At 37.6% G+C, this 22,027-nt stretch overlaps 1 protein-coding gene across 1 annotated transcript; it reads left to right on the top strand.

Moving 5' to 3' along the window:
* Positions 1-12,595: 12,595 nt before the first annotated feature.
* Positions 12,596-13,525, top strand: LOC129521821 (olfactory receptor-like protein OLF4). The gene has a single exon (XM_055343657.1). The coding sequence runs from the start codon at positions 12,596-12,598 to the stop codon at positions 13,523-13,525; it is 930 nt and encodes a 309-aa protein (XP_055199632.1).
* The last annotated feature ends 8,502 nt before the right edge of the window (positions 13,526-22,027 follow it).

Here is a 22,027-nt window from a genome sequence, read left to right as displayed (position 1 = left end):
GTTTCACTCATATGGGGAATATAAGAAATAGTGAAAGGGGTTATAAGGAAAAGGAGGGAAACAGAATGGGTAAAATTAGAGAGGAAGATAAATAATGAGAGGGTCTTAACTCTGGAAAATGAACAAAGGGTTGTGGAAGAGGAGGTGGGCAGCAGGTTGGGGTAACTGGGTGATAAGCACTGTGGAAGACACTTGATGGATGAGCACTGGCTGTTACACTATATGTTGCCAAATCGACTTCAATAAAAACAAATAAAAAATAAAGGGCAACCAGCAGAAAGGGACAGAGACTGACTGGGCAAACGGAGACAGTAGGACAGCTGCTATTGTAGACTCAGAGAAATTTGTCCCCCTAGAGCATTCCAGGGGCTGCAGGAGGGTACTTGGTAATGTATACAAATAAATACAATGCTAAGAACTGGTTTCCTTTAAAAAATGAAGATAAAGAGAGGGCACAACAGCCAAGTAATATAGGTGGCTCTAAAGCTGGATTAGGAAAGATAACATATTCACCCCCCAGACCTGCAGAATGAACTCTTCTCTGCAGACAGTGATTTTAGCCCAGGGAGGCCTATTTCAGACTTCTGACTTCCAGATATTTTAATGCATTTATATTTCTAATTAAAATATAACCCAAAATAAGGACAATAGGGACTGTCAGAAAACACACTGGTTTGTTTTAAGGCAGCAGCATGGTAATTTGTTACAACCACAATAACAATCTAACCAATACATTTATCCAAAGCACTTTGTTCAAGGGCAATGAATTCAGCCTTGGATCTTATTTATTTATATTCTCTTGGGTAAGGATATTTGGTGTTGAAATCCCACTTTAGGTAGAAAAAGCAATCTGAAGTCACTTTGGAGTTGTCCACCCCAATAGCTGGTACAAAAAAATCTCCCATGCCATGAGACCTACTGACTTCAGTCACTAAGGTAGAAAAATTAATCATCAAGGCCACTTGTTCTATCTTAAATCTGTGTGTCCAAATAATTACATACGTTAACTTTCACATTAATCCAAATGTTCATTCTTTCAATTCTTATCCTCTCCCACTTTTTCCAAATTTACCTGTATGTGAAAGGGATCACCTAATAATGAATCTGTGTGTGTGCCTATGAATGCCTAGGCTTACCTGAAAGAAAAATGTGCATAAACACACACACACACACACACACACACACACACACACACACACATCTTACCCTTCACCATTGAACATTTTCCTAGGGATCTACAAAATATGACCACACATTTATTTATTCCCACAGTAGCCCTCTGAAATGAGTTTAATTATCCCATGTTATCTTCAGAAATAAGAAAACTGAGGCTCAGGGACATTAAATTTTAATAAGTTACAGAACAAAGTAGTTCTTATTGTACACTTTCTGGACATGGAATCAGGAAAATGGAATCATTCTGAATATGCTTCTAAATTTTGTATGATGCCTTTAATGCAGCAAGTTGTATATTTTATTTTAAAAATTCTTATTTTTTAATAATAAATTTATTTTTTATTGGTGTTCAATTTGCCAACATACAGAATAACACCCAGTGCTCATCCCGTCAAGTGCCCCCCTCAGTGCCCGTCACCCATTCACCCCCACCCCCTGCCCTTCTCCCCTTCCACCAGCCCTAGTTCGTTTCCCAGAGTTAGGAGTCTTTATGTTCTGTCTCCCTTTCTGATATTTCCTACCCATTTCTTCTCCCTTCCCTTCTATTCCCTTTCACTATTATTTATATTCCCCAAATAAATGAGAACATATAATGTTTGTCCTTTCCTGATTGACTTATTTCACTCAGCATAATACCCTCCAGACTTCATCAAGATAAGAAGCTTTTGCACAGCAAAGGATACAGTCAACAAAACTAAAAGCCTACAGAATGGGAGAAGATATATTGCAAAAAGATCTGACATATCAGATAAAAAGCTAGTTTCCAAGATCTATAAAGAACTTATTAAACTCAACACTAAAAATTCTTCTTATTGAAGTAGAGTTTCCCCAAAATATTACCTTGGTTTTAGATATTTAACATAGTGATTCAACCTGCAACTCTTTATGTTATGCAGCGCTCACCACAAGTGTCAAACAATATACTTTTGTAGGTACAGTTTATCATAAATAATTATGCTTCAATGATACAGTTGAAAGGAAAAAGCTAGTGGACCATGGCTGAGGATAGGATCTGGAGCACTAGCATAGCTGATTCACATCCAATGTGGATGGAAGATATCTCTTCTAACTAGAAAGAAAGCAAAGGGTCTATATAGATATGGGACCAAAGAAATTAACTTAAGGCAAATCACAACTGGGAGCCATGCTTTTATTGGGGTCCATGGACTGCGTGGCTAGGGTTCCCTGGTTCACTCTTTTTTGACAAGTTCAAAACATAAGAGTGAAATTCTGTCACAGAAAGGAAAATCAGGTCATTCATGTGTCAGTATCTTGGATATCCTGGGCTTTCTGGAGAGGTACTTCATGGCTGGGGCAACTTGAGTGTTTCTCTGATAATAGTTCTCCACACCAGACAGTGTGTTTATTCAACATGATTGTCCTTGAAATGGATGCTTCAGAAATCAAAAGCTTCATGTCAGGCACTTTCTCTACAAACATGCTACTGTGTTTTGTAACTAGCCTCCCTGTTTCATCCTGTTATTCACCTCAGTGTCCAGAATGCCTACAATAGCTACTGGCAAACACTGATTAGCACACATATAGAGTCTACATGGAAGACAAATATGAATAAATAGATTGACCTGATATGATCTTAGTGTCAGAGATCACCTCAAATATGACAATACATCTTCTTTGGATAAATACCCAGTAGTGGAATCCCTGGATCACAGGGTCTTTCTATTATTTTTTCTGGAAACTTCACACTGTTTTCTGAGTGGCTGCATCAGTTTCCATTCTCACCAACAGTCATAGAGAGTTCCTCTTTCTCCAAATCCTCAGCAACATCTGTTGTTTCCCATTATATAGACATTAGCCATTCTGACAGATGTGAGATGATATCTAATTGTGATTTAGATCTGCATGTCCCTGTTGATGAGTGGTGTTGAGCATCTTTTCATATATCTGTTAGTCATCTGGATGTCTCCTTTGGAGAAATATCTGTATATGTCTTCTGGCCATTTTAAAATTGAATTATTTTTTGGTGTTAACTTATATAAGTTCTTTAAGTATTTTGGATATTAACTCCTTATTGGATATATCATTTGAAAATATCTTCTTCTCCCATTAAGTAGGTTGTCTTTTTGTTTTGTTAACTGTTTCTTTGGCTGTGCAGGAACTTTTATTTTGATGAAGCTATTTACAACATGGATGGATCTAGATGGTATAGTGCTAAGTGAAATAAGTCAGTCAGAGAAAGATAAATACCATATCATTTCACTCACATATGGGATTTAAGAAACAAAACAAAACAAACAAAGAAAAAGAGGCAAACAAAAAGTTGGACTTCTCATTATGGAGAACAAAGTGGTGGTTACCAGAGGGCAGGTGGGTGGAGGGGGTGGATGAAATAGGTGAAGGGAATTAGAGTACACTTATCAAGAGGATCCTGGGGGGCTCAGTTGGTTTGTCATCTGACTTTTGGTTTTGGCTCAGGTCATGATATCAGGGCTGTGAGATCAAGCCCAATATCAGGCTCCTCCTAAGTATGGAGTCAGCTTCAGATCCTCTCTCTCCATCTTCCCCTCCCCATGCTCGCTCTCTCACTCAAATAAATAAATAAATAGTCTTTTTTTAAATAAATACAATCTTAATTTAAAGAAAGTACACTTATGATGACAAGTATGTAATGTATAGAATTGCTGAGTCACTGAAGCTAGTATAACACTGATATTAATTATACTGGCATTAAAAATAAAAATATTTAATAATTATAACAGTGCAACATTTCAAGCCTCTGGTGTTATTACTATCCAAATTTTTCTTTCATGCTGTGTATCTATTTATTGAAGCATAGATAATTTGTGTCCACAACTGAGGGGATTTATTCATTGATGTGAAGGATTGTTTAGTGTCTTATATGTTTTATCCTTCCTGCTCTCAAATCTCTTCCACCTGTATGATCAGAGGATGCTTCACTGGAGAGTTGGAAGTACTGCCATTCCTGTGGTTTAGGTTCACCAGTGTTTCTGCAGAAACATGCATGTGCTTCAAACTCTCCCAATTACCTGGCAGGGAGCCCACATATAGTCACTTGTTCATAAAGTCATCAGAAATAAACTTGAATCACAGAATGATCATGACTGCTCTTCTTAAAGTCAGATCATATGCCACAAATAAAAAGCAGCACGTGTTCTAACTGCCTCAGCTCTGTTCACTTGGATTATTGCATCAGTCAGCTCTTGCTGTATAACAGACTGTCCTTGGCAAAAGTGGCATCACAATACCTTTTATAAGCAAATGGAATTACATGCCAGGGAGTGTTTCTGATCTCTGCTGGGCTTCTCATGGATCTGGAGTTGAGTCAGAATCTCTACATAGATTTTCTAAGGGTGAACCATGGTGTTGTGTGTGGCTGTCATGCTCTTCTGTCTCAGCCAGCATGTATGCTCTTATTGTTACATTTCCATATGTAGATTAATCTTCTATTCATAGAAAAAAATGGTTTATCATGAATTCTTTAAATTTAATTCCATTGTTGATACATCCATATTAATTCTTGACTTTCTTACCCATTAAAAGTGGCATCTCACACCCCTTTAAGTGAGAATGAGCTACCTTTGTTCTGGATCCTACCTGTATCCAGGCACCATTAGATTATTTCCACAGAATAAATCATTGGAGTATAATTACACCCAATAACCTACATATGTCAATGGTACACTTCGGTGAATTAAAGGACCTATATGAAAATGAAGAGTACACAGTGCAAGTTTCTATTGTGTATAATTTAAATCTGTACATAAGTTTTAACTCCTTTGTTAACTTGTTACTAAACCTTTAAGAATCCTGAGCCTCACATTCCTTATTTCTGAAGACAACGTGGGCTTCTAAACAACTTATATGGACATTTTTGGGAATGAATAAAATGTGCAGAAGTTCCTTTTTACCTTAAAGAAAACACTTGAGGGTTATGGTTGTTTCTTGTATATGTGTGTGTTTGCAGACACTTACTTTTTTTTTTAAAGATTTAAATTCAGAGAGGGAGAAAAAAACATGACATACTCTTAACTCTAGGAAACAAACTGATGGTTGTTGGAGGGAGGAGGATGGGGGGATAGAGTAACAGGGTGATAGGCATTAAAGAGGGCACAAGATGTGATGTGTCTATTTACTTTCAAATAAGCTCATTCACATGTGTACATCCTCAGATGCATTTATGATTTCATCTTTTCGAACTAGGGGTGGGGGAAGGGAAGATGGACGGGGGATGGGGGTGACTGGGTGACAGGCACTGAGGGGGGCACTTAATGGGATGAGCACTGGGTGTTATTCTATATGTTGGAAAAATGAACACCAATAAAAATAAATTTACAAAAATAAAAAAATAAAAAATAAATAAAAAAAGATTTCATCTTTTATGTTGATATGAATCTTGAGGAAGCTGAAGAGGATAGCACTAAAAAAGAATGAAATTTTGAATTTATGTGAAATAAAAGGATGCAGAAATACAGACAAAGATGGAAATTACAATGAGTGACCTTAATATTGATCATGAGTTCCTTTCCTGCACTCTCTTTAAGGCCTCAGAGTCAGATCACACATTTATGCCATGAAGAATTCACTGTGTGAGCTGATAGGGCATAATGTAACCACATCGATTTAAAATTTCCTTTCTATCTACTGTGGGCTTTTAATATAAATTTCTCTTATCCAAAGGAAGCTGATGAATGAATTGAGAGGCTTAAACTCAGTTTCCCCAAATAATTTTATTGACTATGTCCATATGAGATTCCTTCTGCTGATACAAAATATCCCCACATTAGTTGCTTAAAACAAACATGTAAGTGCTCTTATGGTTATGAAGTCAGAAGCTTGAAAGGAGCTTCATACTGCTAATAGTAACATGTCTGCAGTGTTTAATATCTAGAAGCTCAAGGAAGAATCGATTTCCTTCTAATTCCAGTCTCTCTTGTTGGCTCCCTGCATTCCTGGGTTCGTGGCTCTGCCTCCACCTTCAGAGCCACCAGGGTATGATTTTCAAAATCTCTCTGACACCAACTCTTTTGTCTCCCTCGTCAACATTTGGAGGACCATTATGATTACCTGAGTCCCACCTGGACAATAATAGCTAATCTTTTTATCCTTTTGTCTTTTTGAAAATTTATTCCTTATTTTTGCTTTTAAAAATTTGTTAAAATATAATTAACATATGGTGTTTTATTGGTTTCAAGAGTACAATATATGATTCAACAGCTCTATACATTTCTTAGTATTTATTAAGTGTGTTCTTTTTTAAAGTGTTTATTTAAATTCCAGTTAGATAACATACAGCATAATAGTTGTTTCAGGTGTAGTATAGTGATTCAACACTTCCATACATCACTTGGTGCTCATCATGGCAAGTGAGCTCTTCAATCCCAATGATCTCTTTCACCCACCTCTTAACCATTTATTTTTTTAAATTTTTAAATTTTTTTTTTATTTTTAAGTAGTCTTCATGCCCAACAGGGAGCCCAAAGCAGGGCTTGAATTCATGAACGTTTTCATGGAGATCAAGACCTGAGTTGAGATCTGGAGTCAGAGGCTAGATTGACTTAGCCACCAAGGTGGCCCTTAACCAATTTTAAGTGCATAACTCAGCAGGAGTAAATACATTCATATTGTTGTGCAGCTGGGACCCCTAACCATCTCCAGAACTTTTTCATCCAGTGAAGCTGAAGCTCTATATCTAAATATATACCTTTTAATTACCCAAATATTTTATAAATTTAGACAAAACAACAACTCTTAATTTATGTTAAAGCATTGAACTCTTAATTGTTTTGGCAAAAGTGTCATGGAAGCCAAGGACCATAGTACTCATGGTTTTATGCCAAAGGAATACAGTTCTTCACCTGTTGAAGCGGGGAGTAGCAATCTTCTGGAGATACCAGTGCTGTTCCCACCATGAGTCAATGCTTGGGAGACCCAAGGAGCCTCATAAAGAAAAGCTTGTCACTCTTAGATTTGGGGAAATTATTAACTCAGTGTTGGGATAAGGTGCTAGGAGGTTAGTTCTGTGGGAGGCAGGTGAGTTCAGGGGACAAAAGAACTGGATTCACCTGACTTGTAAGCTGGTCTCCTGGGGCAGGAAACTGCAGGAAAAAAGTTCATTTGTCCAGAGAAATTTCCCGTGGGGGATAATATGCCCAGGGGTTGGAGAAACAGGATGGAAATATGCCTAAGAAGCAAATGGGAAGCTGTAAATATCTATTCTGCTGTTGTCCCTCAGCAGGTACAACCTTGGGCAGAATGGGACATGGGTATTTCTTCTGGAGTCCTAAGTCTAGCTAGGAGACTCCTGCTGGATTGTTGGAAAACAGAGCTTCAGTATCCATCATCAATCATTGAGGGAGGAATACAGACTTCCACACAGAGATCCCCATGCAGGTGAGTCTGAAAACTCAGCAGGCAGTATAGGAAAGAGCCAGAGAGAATAGAAGGGTGAGAATGTTTATCTGAAGCCACCTAAGAATCAGTCCAGCCTAGCCCAGCACCAGGACATCACTGCAGTTGTTGGCTTGCTCGAGTAAATAATATATTTATGATCCCCAAAAGAATAGTAAACATTGAAATCAACCACGCAGGGGAGATTGTTGAGGATTAACTATGCTGAAGGGAAAGCGGTGATAGGTGGCACAAAGTGGTCCCAATAAAAGTACGACACTAGTCCAAGAATATTTGCAATGAAGGGGAATAGAGATTTATAGTATAGCTACAAGGGATATGCAGTCAAGGGAGGGCATTCCTTTTATTCTTTTAAGCCAGGGAAAATTCAAGTATGTTCCCATATTGATGAGAAAGATCCAGATCAATCGATCATGAGACATACATTCACAGTGTCATTCTTCATGCTGGGTATTCCAATCAATTTTTTAAAAAAATACATAACAGGTAAAAAGAGGTAGACTATAAAAGTCTTGCATTGTGATTATTTCTTTATTAGTAAGCATTAGAATATTTGTAGATTTCTTAGATGTTTTCTTTCTCTGTTGCAAATTGCACCAGTTGTGTGTTTTTGTTTGGTGGGGTTGGAGTGTTTAAATTCCTGTTGTTGATTGCATTTTTTTCAAACATAAGAATTGGAGTTTTCCACCAACTTTGCCGTTTGATGTTCAGTTCCTTTATGTACATGTAGATGTATCACAGGGTAGTAGGAAAGTTAATATATTTTGCGTGCTCAAATTTATCATTTGGTCATATTTTCCTTCTCTCTTTTGCTTAAGTGTAGGAAGTTCTGCATCATTTGGATTAATGTATAAAGTATCACCTTTTATACATACTTCCAATCTGTCTTCAGATTTCTGTTATTTCTTATTAAACCTTTTGGCCTCTCATGATTCCATCTATTTCTCAAAGTCATGTCACCTGCCGGCATCATTTGGAAGATATTCTTCTTTATTGTTTGACTAACATTCACCTTTTCTTTCTAAACAAATATGAATTCATATATTTCTATTTGACATGAAAGCATCACTTTTGATAATGCTTCCTACCCGCTTTTTTTGTTATATTCTTTTACTTCCAAATTTTATGTTTTTTTAAAGTAATCTGCACATCCAGGGTGGAGCTCAAAGTCACATGCCCAAAAACAGGAGCCACATGCTCTACCAACTGAGCCAGCCAGTCCCCATTTCCAAGTCTTTAGCACTTTAATCTTGAATTAGTGATCCATGTGATGTTATTACATTAATACTATTTTATGCCTCTCTATAAATTTGGTTTGAGATTGTCATTGTGTTTCAGTCTGTTTTTGAGATAGCTCCATACTTAAGCTTAGTCTCACTCCTACTGCTCTCCTTTGTTCCATAGGCTCTTAGCTTCTTTTAAAACTTAACATTCCTTGGGGCACCTGAGGGGTTCAGTTCATTGAGCATCTGACTCTTGATTTCAGCTCAGGGTCATGATCATGATCTCAGGGTCATGAGATGGAGCCCTGAGTTGGGCTCTGGGCTGATTGAAGAGCCTGCTTGCGTTCCTCTCTCTGCCTCTCCTTCTGTCACTCCCCCACCTAGCTTCTGTGCTCTTTCTCTCTCTCTCTCTCAAAAAAAAGGTATGTTTCTATATTATGCACACACAAATATTCATACATTCTTTTTTAAAATTTTTTGTATATATTTTTTAATTGGAGTTTGATTTACCAACATATAGCATAACACCCAGTGCGCATCCATCAAGTGCCCCCCTCAGTGCCTATAACCCAGTCGACCCAACCCCCCGCCCACCTCCCTTTCCACCACCCCTTGTTCGTTTCCCAGAGTTAGATGTCTCTCATGTTCTGTCACTCTCTCTGATATTTTCCACTCATTTTCTCTCCTTTCCCCTTTATTCTCTTTCACTATTTTTTATATTCCCCAAATGAATGAGACCATATGTTTGTCCTTCTCTGATTGACTTGCTTCACTCAGCATAATACCCTCCAGGTCCACCCACGTTGAAGCAAATAGTGGGTATTTGTCGTTTCTAATGGCAATATTCCATTGTCATACATTCTTTTTTAAAAAATATTTTATTTATTGAGAGAGAGAGAGACAGAAAGTGAGAGAGAGAGAGAGAGCACAAGAGGAGTGGAGGGGCAGAAGGAGAGGGAGAATCAGGCTCCCCACTGAGCAGAGAGCCAGATACTGGGCTGGATCCCAGAACCCTGACCCCTGGATCATCACCTGAGCCAAAGGCAGATGCTTCACCAACTGAGCCACCAGGCACACTATTATACAAATTCATAAATAAATTCTTATGCACCATTCATTTACTTTTATACAAATTCATAATAGAATCTTATGCACATTATACATGCTTTTTATGCTCTGATCCAATTTTTAATAGCTTATTTCCCTCAGCAATACCTTACAGACTTGCCTCCATCATCTAATATAATGCTAATGTATTATTTCAATGATTGCATAATATTTCAGTGTGGCTGTGTCATTTACCCCTTTGAGAATTTTTCATGTTCTTTCTCATCAAATTGCTGTTATATCAATTATACAAAAATATTTTGAGATTGAGTTAAAATACTGGTTCTCCACCAGGAGCTATTTTGTCTTCCAAGGACATTGAGCAATGTCCAGAGACATATTAGGCTGTCAGATAGGGGAGGTGTCACTAGAGGCCAGGGATGCTGTAAACATCCTACAATGCCCAGGACAAACCCCAGCACAGAGATTAATCTGGGCCAGAATGTCAATAGTGCTGAGACTGAGAAACTCTGAGATAAGGCATATCTATATTTTTAATATTTATAGCTGTTTTTGGATTATTTTCCCCAAATTTTATATAGCACATCACATTTCTGCAATGAAAATTAAAGAGTACCACTCTGCTGCCTGGTTAAAATTTCCAAACCCAATTGGTATGACAGCTTTTTAAGTTTTTTGACAGGCTGGTGGCTGTGGAAAGGGGTTTTTTGTTGTTTTCATAAATGATTTGTGAGTTTGAGCAAAATTAGTATATTTGGTCACCATTTTGATTTGCCCATTATTATCATATGCCCATATATTCTATGCCCCCTTTCTATAGCTATCAGCATTTCGAAGGATTTTTACAGATCCTTGTTTCTCTATTGAATTCTATGGAGAGATTTTGGCCATAAAAAATATGTTTTAAATTGGGCAGCCCTGGTGGCCCAGCGGTTTAGCGCCGCCTTCAGCCTAGGGTTTGATCCTAGAGACCCGGGATCGAGTCCCATATCAGGCTCCCTGCATGGAGCCTGCTTCTCCCTCTGCCTGTGTCTCTGCCTCTCCATCTCTCATGAATAAATAAAAATTTTTAAAAATGTTTTAAATTCTATTAATTTGTAACTTCTTTCTTCTCAGTTTCTTGCCTTAATTAGGATGATTTTGCCTGTATATTTTATTTGTTTTTTTTTTTGGGAGAGTTTTTGGTAATTTTAAGGACTTTAGGCAGATTCTTTGTATTTTTAAAATTTTATTTTTAATTTCTGTATAACTGACATGCAGTGTTATATTAGTTTCAGACTTACAATATAGTGATTAGACAATTGTATACATTACTCAGTGTTCATTGTGAATAAGTCTACTTTTAATCCCCTTCACCAATTTCACTCATCTCCCAACCCACCTCCCCTGGCAACCATCAGTTTATTCTCCATATTGAAGAGTATGGGTTTTTGTTTTTTTCTTTTTTCTTTTTGTTCATTTGTTTTCTTTCTTAAATTCCATATATGAATAAATACATATGGCATTTATCTTTCTCTGAGTCACTTCTTTCACTCTAGATTCACCCATGTTTTTGCAAATGGCAAAATATCATTTGTACCTGTTGATACCCTTTCTCTACCCTGAAAAATACCCTTCTCGTAAATATCAGTTTGCTCTCTGAATTTAAGTGTCTATTTTTCTGTTTGTTTGTTCAATTGTTCTGTTTTTAGGTTCCACATGTAAGTGATGTTATATGGTATTTGTCTCTCGCTGACCTATTTCACTTACTATAGCATCCTCTAGATCCACCTATGTTGTTGCAAATGGCAAGACCTCATTCTTTTTTATGACTGAGTAATATTGCATTGTATATATATGTACACACAAAAATCTTATCCATTTATCTATTGATGGACAATTGGGCTATTTCCATGTCTTGGCTATTGTAAATAATGTTGCAATAAATGTGGGGTGCATATATATTTTCGATTTAGTGTTTTTGTCTTCTTTGGGGAGTAGAATTACTTGATCATGTGATATTTGTTTTTTTAATTTTTTTTTGAGAAACATCCATGCTTTTTCCACAGTAAATGTACCAGTTTGTATTTCTACCAACCATGCACAAAGTTTCCCCCTTCTCCATATCCTCAATAACACTTATTACTTCTTGTCATTTATACTAGCCATTCTGACTGGCGTGAGGTGATAGTCTTATTGTTTTGGATGTCACATACCTGTAATTATTTTATTTCCTATTCATATTACTCACTGTATGTAGAAATGCAACTGATTATTTGATGGCTGCCTTTGTATGCAGTTACTTGGCTGAATTAACTTATTAGTCCTATTAGTGTTTGTGTGGCATCTTTAGGATTTTCTACTCATAATATCACACAGTCTGCACACATAATTGATTTCTTCCTTTTCAGTTTTGTTGCCTTTTATTTCTTTTACTTTCTTTAATTGTTCTGGCTAGAACTTCCAGTGTTATGTTGAGTAGAAGTTGTGAAATCAGGCATTCATTTTGTGTTCCTGGTTGTACAAGAAAAATGTTCACCCTCTCTATTAAGTATCATGCTTGCTGTGGGTTTTTCATAAATGGCTTTATGTTGAGACAGTTTCCTTCTATTCCTGGTACTTAGTGCTTTTATCACGTTCTATAAACAAACATAAAAATTAACTTCTTGATGCAAAATATAAACAATAATGTATTTTCCAGGTTAGTAATGCATGATTGTGTCATGTTTTTCTCTTATTTTGGTAGTCCTGTCCACTACATGGAACTAGAGAATGATACACGAATTCCAGAATTTCTCCTTCTGGGATTTTCAGAGGAACCAAAATTACAGCCCTTCCTCTTTGGGCTGTTCCTGTCCATGTACCTGGTCACCATACTTGGGAATCTGCTCCTCATCCTGGCTGTCAGCTCTGACTCTCACCTCCACACCCCCATGTACTTCTTCCTTGCCAATCTGTCTTTTGTAGACATCTGTTTCACCTGTACCACCATCCCAAAGATGCTGGTAAATATACAAACACAAAGAAAAGTCATAACTTATGAAAGCTGCATCATACAGATGTACTTTTTCATACTTTTTGCAGGTATAGACAATTTCCTCCTGACTGTGATGGCCTATGATCGCTACATGGCCATCTGCTACCCCCTGCACTACATGGTCATCATGAACCCTCAGCTCTGTTCACTACTACTACTGGTGTCCTGGATCACGAGTGCCTTGCATTCTTTGTTACAAACCTTAATGGTGTTGCGGCTGTCCTTCTGTACACACTTCCAAATCCCCCACTTTTTCTGTGAACTCAATCAGATGATCCAACTTGCCTGTTCTGACACCTTTCTTAATAATATGGTGTTGTATTTTGCAGCTATATTGCTGGGGGTTGCTCCCCTGGTTGGAGTCCTTTACTCTTACTTCAAGATAGTTTCCTCTATACGTAGGATCTCATCAGCTCACAGCAAGTATAAAGCATTTTCCACCTGTGCTTCTCACCTCTCGGTTGTCTCCTTATTTTATTGTACAAGCCTAGGAGCATACCTTAGCTCTGCTGCTCTCCAGAGCACCCACACAAGTGCAGTGGCTTCAGTGATGTACACAGTGGTCACCCCCATGCTGAACCCCTTCATCTACAGCCTCAGGAACAAAGACATAAAGGAAGCTCTAAATGTATTTTTCAGAGGGAAGCCATAAAAGAACCATTTTTCAACAAGTGTCTATGATTGCAGGCTTAATACCTACTAGCTAGAAATTGTGATTCTGTAATCAAATCATGAAAGAACTTAATCCCTCTATTTATATCCTGGAGTTTCAATTTTTCTAAATTTCAACTGCTTTATTGGATATAATTAAGTTCCTTTGTTGAACTTTCTGGTTCTGGTGATGAGCAATTTCCCTTTTGTTTTCTTAATTTCCAAAGTGAGTACCAACCTTCAATCAGAAAGAATTGGAGATATAAATTTGCCTCATATACTGATGAATTGTCCTAGTTTAATAAAATAAAGTACATTTGGCAACTGAGACCATTTCTATAATTTTATTGTAGAGGAAATTTTGAGATCACACTTTATCATTCTGAATATGCCATTCCTTTCTACACTACTACCTTAAATGCTCTTCTTGATAATATAGACTTTAATCCACTAGTTTGTTTGTAGCTAGTCATGAGGTTTATGGTCCTTATTAGGATCCCATTCTCTTATCAGTTCAGCATCCACAGTATCCCTGGCGCTGAACAGTAAGGCAAGAACTGCTTTTAAAAAACACCTTCCAAGTATAATCTACAGAAAGAGAAATTTGCAAGCAATTTGACTTAGCATGAATTCACTATCAGGAAGACCCAAAAAGGCATGAAGTAAAATTTTCTATCACAGGATATTTTATTGTGGAAAATGTGTTTTTGGTGATGAATGTATAATCATTGAAGTGTGGAATATATGGTGTCCATTAAAGGATTTTATTAATTAGAGTGAAGAATTTAATGGCAGATTTTGTATCCTTTAATTGGATGATTTTGCTGTTTTTCTTTGAAAATTTCAAGCCCTGTCTACAAAATATGACTCCTTCCATTACCTTAAGCCTAAAATCTCCCCTTTTGAAAATGTTATCATAAATGCTATAGTGTGAGTAAACAATAAGTGTATTCACTCTGTCATTAATCTACATTTTTTATGTTCTAAACTCTCTTCAATCCTATGATAAAAGGATGACTCAGACAAGAGCTGGAATTCCTACCCAGTAATGCTATGGATATGGAAACGTGTGACTGAGGTTCCCACAAGTTATTCCTGCAAAAACACAGAGGCCTTTTCAACCTCTACCAGTTATCTGGAAGGGAATCTCCATAGTAGTCACTTTTTAGTACAGTTATCTGAAATAAGTATGAACAGCCAGGCCATTATGCATACTCCTTTCAAATATCAGAAGAAATATAAAAATGAGAATCATTGGATTATTCTTAATATTTTCAGTTCTGTTTACATTGATTATTGTATCAGTCTGCTATTGCTGTGTAACAAGCCATGCCAAAGGTAAAGAATATAAGATAATTTTTTTAAAATCACATGTTGGAGAAATCTGGTTTCTGCTGGTATCCCCAGCAGAGTGTATCAATGGAGTGTATCACATTTATTGAACTGCTTATGTTGAGCCATCCTTAGATCTGACTGATAAATCCCATGTGATCATGGTATATAATCCCTTCAGTGAGCTCTTTAATTCAGTTTGCTAATATTTTTTTTTTAATTGTGTCTGTGGTTCATCAGAGATACTGGTTTATGGTTTTCTATTTTTGTACTAACTTTTTCTGGCTTTGGTATCAGGGTAATGCTGGCCTTGTTAAATGAAGCTGAGAATGTACCCTCCTGTGTAAGTTTCTGGAAGGGTTTGAAAAGAATTGTCATTAATTCTTCTTAAGTGATTAGTAGAGTTCACCTGTGAAGCTCTCTGGTCCTGGGCTTTTCTTTGGTGGTAGATTTTTTAATTACTGATTTAATAGCCTTGTTCATTATTGGTTTGTTCATATTTCCTATTTCTTCCTGATTTAGTCCTGGTGGCTTATAAGTTTATAAGCCTTTATCCATGTCCTCCAGGTTGTCCAATTTGTTGGAGGTAAATTGTTCATAGAGGTCTCCTATGATTCTTTGTCTTTCTATGGTATTGGCTTAAGGTAACATATTTTCTGTGATTTTATTTTTATTTATTTTAACAATTTTTAAAAATATTATTTATTGGTGAATTATTAAAAACTATATCTGAAACTAATGATGTACTATATATTGGCAAATTGAATTTTTAAAAATTAAATTAAAGAGGCAATATGTTACACTCAGACCCTGTGAGAGAGGGTTATTTATTTAATTATTTATTTGAGAAAAAGAGAGAGGCAGAGACAGTGGGAGGAGGTGCAGAGGAAGAGAGGTAAGCTGACTCCATACTGAGCATGAAGCACAAAGCAAGGTTTTGAGATCATGACCTGAGCTAAAACCAAGAATCAGATGCTAAATTGACTGAGCCACCCAGGTGTCCTGCTACTGATTTGATTTATTTGCATCTTTAGCCACCTCTTTTCTTTGGTCTAAATGTTTGTCAATTTTGCTTAGCTTTTCAAAAAACTGGTTTCTAGCTTTTTTGACCTTTTCTATTGATTTTCTAGTCTATATATCATTTATGTTTGGGCTGTTATTTGTTATTTCTTTTCCTCTTCTCTTTAGGAATTAGTTTATTCTTCTTTTTGTAGGTATGCAAATCATAAAGTACGGTTATTTACTTAAGCTCTTTTATTTTTATAATGGAGTCATTTATTACTATAAACTTCCCTCTTAGAGCTGCTTTTGCAACATCCCAAAGTTTTGATAGGCTATGTTCCCATTTTCATTTGAAAAATTGAAAATTTTTAAATTTCCTTTTTGGTTTCCTCTTTCACCCAGCTGTTCATGAGTACATGGTTAAATTCCCACATATTTGTGAATATCTCAGATATCTATACCCTTACATTCATTGCAGCTTTATTTACAACAGCCAAGACAAGGAAACAGCCTAGTCCTTTGTCAGATTATTTAATAAGATTCCATATTCATACAATGGAATTCAACATATAAAAAAGGAAGACATCCTTTCCTTTGCTAAAATATGGATGAACCCTGAGAGCATTACACTAAGTGAATTAATCAAAGACAAATACTGTATGATTTCACTTATATGTGAAATACAAAAATCTGTACTCATAGAAACAGAGCTAGGTTGAGGTTTGTCTGTGGCTGGGGTTTAGGGAAATGAGAAGATGCTGATGAAAGCCTACAAACTTTCAGTTATAAACTGAATGAGTGCTGGGAAGGTAATGTACAACATGGTCATATGGTTAACTATATTGTGTTGTAGATTTGAGTGTTTCCAACAGCATATAGCAAATATTCTTACAACAAAAGAAATGGTAACTATGTGAAGCGATGGATGTATTCAGTAATTTATTGTGGTGATCATTTCACTAGTATATTATATGAAATCACCATTTACAATTTTATATGTCAAATACATTTCAATAAAATGGAAAAAATGAAGAAAAAATATTCCTATGTCTCTGTCTTCTATTTGAATTCCAAATGTTACCTGCCTCCAGCAGAACCATCTCCATAAAGAAATAAAACAGTAATGGATGAAAACCATTATGAATATGTCACTTGGAAGGTCAATCAGTAGGAAAACAGTATCTACATAAGGATGCCATGAGATGGCATCAGTCTACAACAGTTCTTAGTTCCATCAATCAGTGAGTTAGATATGAGGTCCCTGGTCTCTCTGAGGCATCTGGAAAGAAAACCTTTTATTTCTTTGAGCTTTTCTTAGGCTAGGAATAGTGATCTACAGGCAAGGGGCAGGGAGGAAATATTTACCTTTGGAGGAAAGCCTGACCTTTTGGAGTAGAATTTCCATAACTACTCAGTAGACACATAATTCAGTCTCACTCTCTTCTCAGAGATCATTCCACTGCTGAGGGTGTAAGTGAAAATGACACCTTTCAAATTGAAATTTACACCAGTGGTAGACTGTTTGCAGAGATGGCCCACATTCCTTTCTCTGCAGCTATGTGAAAGGCAATATGGGCAGCACCTTCCAGCAGGACTATTCTTCCACCTTTGATCCTGGCTGAAATAGGATTTTTTAAATCTTCTGTGACCACTGGAATATAATGGGTGAGACAGTGGACCTTAGACTTGGTGCATTTCTGCTGTTCTGCCTTGGAACTTTCCCTACAAAAAGTAAATTAAGCCAGGTGGGCTGCCAGAGAAAGTGAGGAAACATGGAGCAGAGCCCAGTTATCCAAACCAAGGCCACCCTGGGTCAGCCTCAGCTAAAGAGCCAAGCCCTAATTATATTAGAATAACTTGGAGAGGGCAGCCCCGATGGCTCAGCAGTTTAGCGCCAGCTTCAGCCCAGGGTGTGACCCTGTCAGGCTCCCTGCATGGAGCCTGCTTCTCTCTCTGCCTGTGTCTCTGCCTCTCTCTCTCTGTGTGTGTGTGTGTCTCTCATGAATAAATAAATAAAATCTTTTTAAAAAGACAATTCACTTTTGATAAACTCATTTTTCCCCTCATAACTAGAAGATTAGCCTACAGATATAAAAGGAGTAAAAAGACAGAAATTGGTTCAAGGCAGAAGAACAGTGCAGCCACACAATTCCTGGAGGATCCTTAGAAACACAATGTAGAGATTCACACCTGAGAAAGGACACAAGAGGAGCCCTGCAGAGATCAGAATAACTCCCTACCCTACAATCCTCTTTGACAATAAAGAAATTACACTAAATCATTTTGTTTTACGATGCTTTGAATGCAGCAACAGATAATGGGTTTTTTTTTATTTCAGTTAACCAACATAGAGTACATCATTAGTTTAAGATGTAGTGTTCAATAATTTATCAGTTACATGTAACACCCATCACATCACGCGCCCCCCTTAATGCCCACCACCCAGTTATCCCAACCCCCCATCCACCACCCCTCCAGCAACCCTCAATTTGTTTCCTATAGTTAAGAGTCTCTGTTTGTCTCCGTCTCTGATTTCTTCCCATTCAGTTTTCCCTCATTCCCTATGATACTCTCTGCTGTTTCCTATATTCTCCACATGAGTGAAACCATATGGTAATTGTCATTCTCTGATTGATCTATTTCACTTAGCATAATACCCTCTAGTTCCACCCACGAGAATGTAAATGGTAAGGATTTATCCTTTGTGATCACTGAGTAGTATACACACACACACACACACACACACACACACGCACACACACACATCTTTATCCACTCATCTGTCAGTAGACATCTTGGCAACTCATACGGTTTGGTTTTTGTAGACATTGCTGCTATGAACACTGGGGTCCATATTCTTCTTTGGATCATTACATTTCTATCTTTGGGGTAAATACCTCATAGTGCAATTGCTGGGTCATGGTGTAGTTCTGTTTTTAACTCTTTGAGGAACCTCCACACAGTTTTCCAGAGTGGCTGCACCAGTTCATATTCCCACCAACAATGCAAGAGGGTTCCCCTTTCCCCACATCCTCACCAACATTTTTTGTTTCCTCTCTTGTTAATTTCAGCCATTCTCACTGGTGTGAGGTGGTATCTCATTATGATTTGTATTTCCCTGATGCCAAGTGATGTGAAATATTTTTTCATGTGTCTCGGCCATTTGTATGTCTTCTTTGGAGAAGTGTCTCTTCATTTCTTATGCCCATTTCTTAACTGAATTGTTTGGGGTTTGGGTGTTGAGTTTGAAAAGATCTTTATAGATCTTGGATACCAGTCCTTTAATTGATATGTCATTTGTGAACATCTTCTCCCATTCTGTAGGTTGCCTTTTAGTTTTGTTTACTATTTCCTTTGCTCTGTAGAAGCTTTTTATCTTGATGAAGTCCCAATAGTTCAATTTTGCTTTTGTTTACCTTGCCTTTGGAGACATGACTAGTAAGAAGTTGCTGTAGCCAAGGTCACAGAGGTTGATGCCTGTGTTCTCCTCTAGGATTTTGATGGATTCCTGTCTCACATTTAGGTCTCTTGTCCATTTTATCTACACCAGTGGTATAGAGAATCACCCAGTTTCATTCTTTGCATTCGACTATCCAATTTTCCCAGCAACATTTATTTATTTTTTTTTATTTTTTATTTTTTATAAATTAATTTTTATTGGTGTTCAATTTACCAACATACAGAATAACACCCAGTGCTCATCCCGTCAAGTGTCCCCCTCCGTGCCCGTCACCCATTCACCCCCACCCCCCGCCCTCCTCCCCTTCCACCACCCCTAGTTCATTTCCCAGAGTTAGGAGTCTTTATGTTCTGTGTCCCTTTCTGATATCTCCCACACATTTCTTCTCCCTTCCCTTATATTCCCCTTCACTATTATTCATATTCCCCAAATGAATGAGAACATACACTGTTTGTCCTTCTCCGATTGACTTACTTCACTCAGCATAATACCCTCCAGTTCCATCCACGTTGAAGCAAATGGTGGGTATTTGTCGTTTCTAATGGCTGAGTAATATTCCATTGTATACATAAACCACATCTTCTTTATCCATTCATCTTTCGATGGACACCGAGGCTCCTTCCACAGTTTGGCTATTGTGGACATGGCTGCTAGAAACATCGGGGTGCAGGTGTCCCGGCGTTTCATTGCATCTGAATCTTCGGGGTAAATCCCTAACAGTGCAATTGCTGGGTCGTAGGGCAGGTCTATTTTTAATTCTTTGAGGAACCTCCACACAGTTTTCCAGAGTGGCTGCACCAGTTCACATTCCCACCAACAGTGTAAGAGGGTTCCCTTTTCTCCGCATCCTCTCCAACATTTGTTGTTTCCTGCCTTGTTAATTTTCCCCATTCTCACTGGTGTGAGGTGGTATCTCATTGTGGTTTTGATTTGTATTTCCCTGATGGCAAGTGATGCAGAGCATTTTCTCATGTGCATGTTGGCCATGTCTATGTCTTCCTCTGTGAGATTTCTCTTCATGTCTTTTGCCCATTTCATGCTTGGATTGTTTGTTTCTTTGGTGTTGAGTTTAAGAAGTTCTTTATAGATTTTGGAAACTAGCCCTTTATCTGATATGTTATTTGCAAATATCTTCTCCCATTCTGTAGGTTGTCTTTGAGTTTTGTTGACTGTATCCTTTGCTGTGCAAAAGCTTCTTATCTTGATGAAGTCCCACTAGTTCATTTTTGCTTTTGTTTCTTTTGCTTTCGTGGATGTATCTTGCAAGAAGTTACTGTGGCCAAGTTCAGAAAGGGTGTTGCCTGTGTTCTCCTCTAGGATTTTGATGGAGTCTTGTCTCACATTTAAATCTTTCATCCATTTTGAGTTTATCTTTGTGTATGGTGCAAGAGAGTGGTCTAGTTTCATTCTTCTGCATGTGGATGACCAATTTTCCCAGCACCATTTATTGAAGAGACTGTCTTTCTTCCAGTGGATCGTCTTTCCTCCTTTGTCGAATATTAGTTGACCATAAAGTTCAGGGTCCATTTCTGGGTTCTCTATTCTGTTCCATTGATCTATGTGTCTGTTTTTGTGCCAGTACCACACTGTCTTGATGACCACAGCTTTGTAGTACAACCTGAAATCTGGCATTGTGATGCCCCCAGATATGGTTTTCTTTTTTAAAATTCCCCTGGCTATTCGGGGTCTTTTCTGATTCCACACAAATCTTAAAATAATTTGTTCTAAGTCTCTGAAGAAAGTCCATGGTATTTTGATAGGGATTGCATTGAACGTGTAAATTGCCCTGGGTAACATTGACATTTTCACAATATTAATTCTGCCAATCCATGAGCATGGAATATTTTTCCATCTCTTTGTGTCTTCCTCAATTTCTTTCAGAAGTGTTCTAAGGTTTTTAGGGTATAGATCCTTTACCTCTTTGGTTAGGTTTATTCCTAGGTATCTTATGCTTTTGGGTGCAATTGTAAATGGGATTGACTCCTTAATTTCTCTTTCTTCAGTCTCATTCTTAGTGTATAGGAATGCCATTGATTTCTGGGCATTGATTTTGTATCCTGCCACGCTACCAAATTGCTGTATGAGTTCTAGCAATCTTGGGGTGGAGGCTTTTGGGTTTTCTATGTAGAGTATCATGTCATCGGCGAAGAGGGAGAGTTTGACTTCTTCTTTGCCAATTTGAATGCCTTTAATGTCTTTTTGTTGTCTGATTGCTGAGGCTAGGACTTCCAGTACTATGTTGAATAGCAGTGGTGAGAGTGGACATCCCTGTCTGGTTCCTGATCTTAGGGGAAAGGCTCCCAGTGCTTCCCCATTGAGAATGATATTTGCTGTGGGCTTTTCGTAGATGGCTTTTAAGATATCGAGGAAAGTTCCCTCTATCCCTACACTCTGATGAGTTTTGATCAGGAATGGATGCTGTATTTTGTCAAATGCTTTCTCTGCATCTAATGAGAGGATCATATGGTTCTTGGTTTTTCTCTTGCTGATATGATGAATCACGTTGATTGTTTTACGAGTGTTGAACCAGCCTTGTGTCCCGGGGATAAATCCTACTTGGTCATGGTGAATAATTTTCTTAATGTGTTGTTGGATCCTATTGGCTAGTATCTTGTTGAGAATTTTTGCATCCATGTTCATCAGGGATATTGGTCTGTAATTCTCCTTTTTGGTGGGGTCTTTGTCTGGTTTTGGAATTAAGGTGATCCC

This window comes from Nyctereutes procyonoides, unplaced genomic scaffold (assembly GCF_905146905.1).
Source record: "Nyctereutes procyonoides isolate TBG_1078 unplaced genomic scaffold, NYPRO_anot_genome, whole genome shotgun sequence".
NCBI classification, from domain to species: domain Eukaryota; kingdom Metazoa; phylum Chordata; class Mammalia; order Carnivora; family Canidae; genus Nyctereutes; species Nyctereutes procyonoides.
The sequence above is the reverse complement of the archived record's forward strand: the minus strand, read 5'-3'. Positions and strand labels throughout refer to the sequence as shown.

Bases quoted from the DNA above. Each gene is read 5' to 3' on its own strand.
- LOC129521821 (XM_055343657.1), top strand. From the start codon at position 12,596: ATGGAACTAGAGAATGATACACGAATTCCAGAATTTCTCCTTCTGGGA.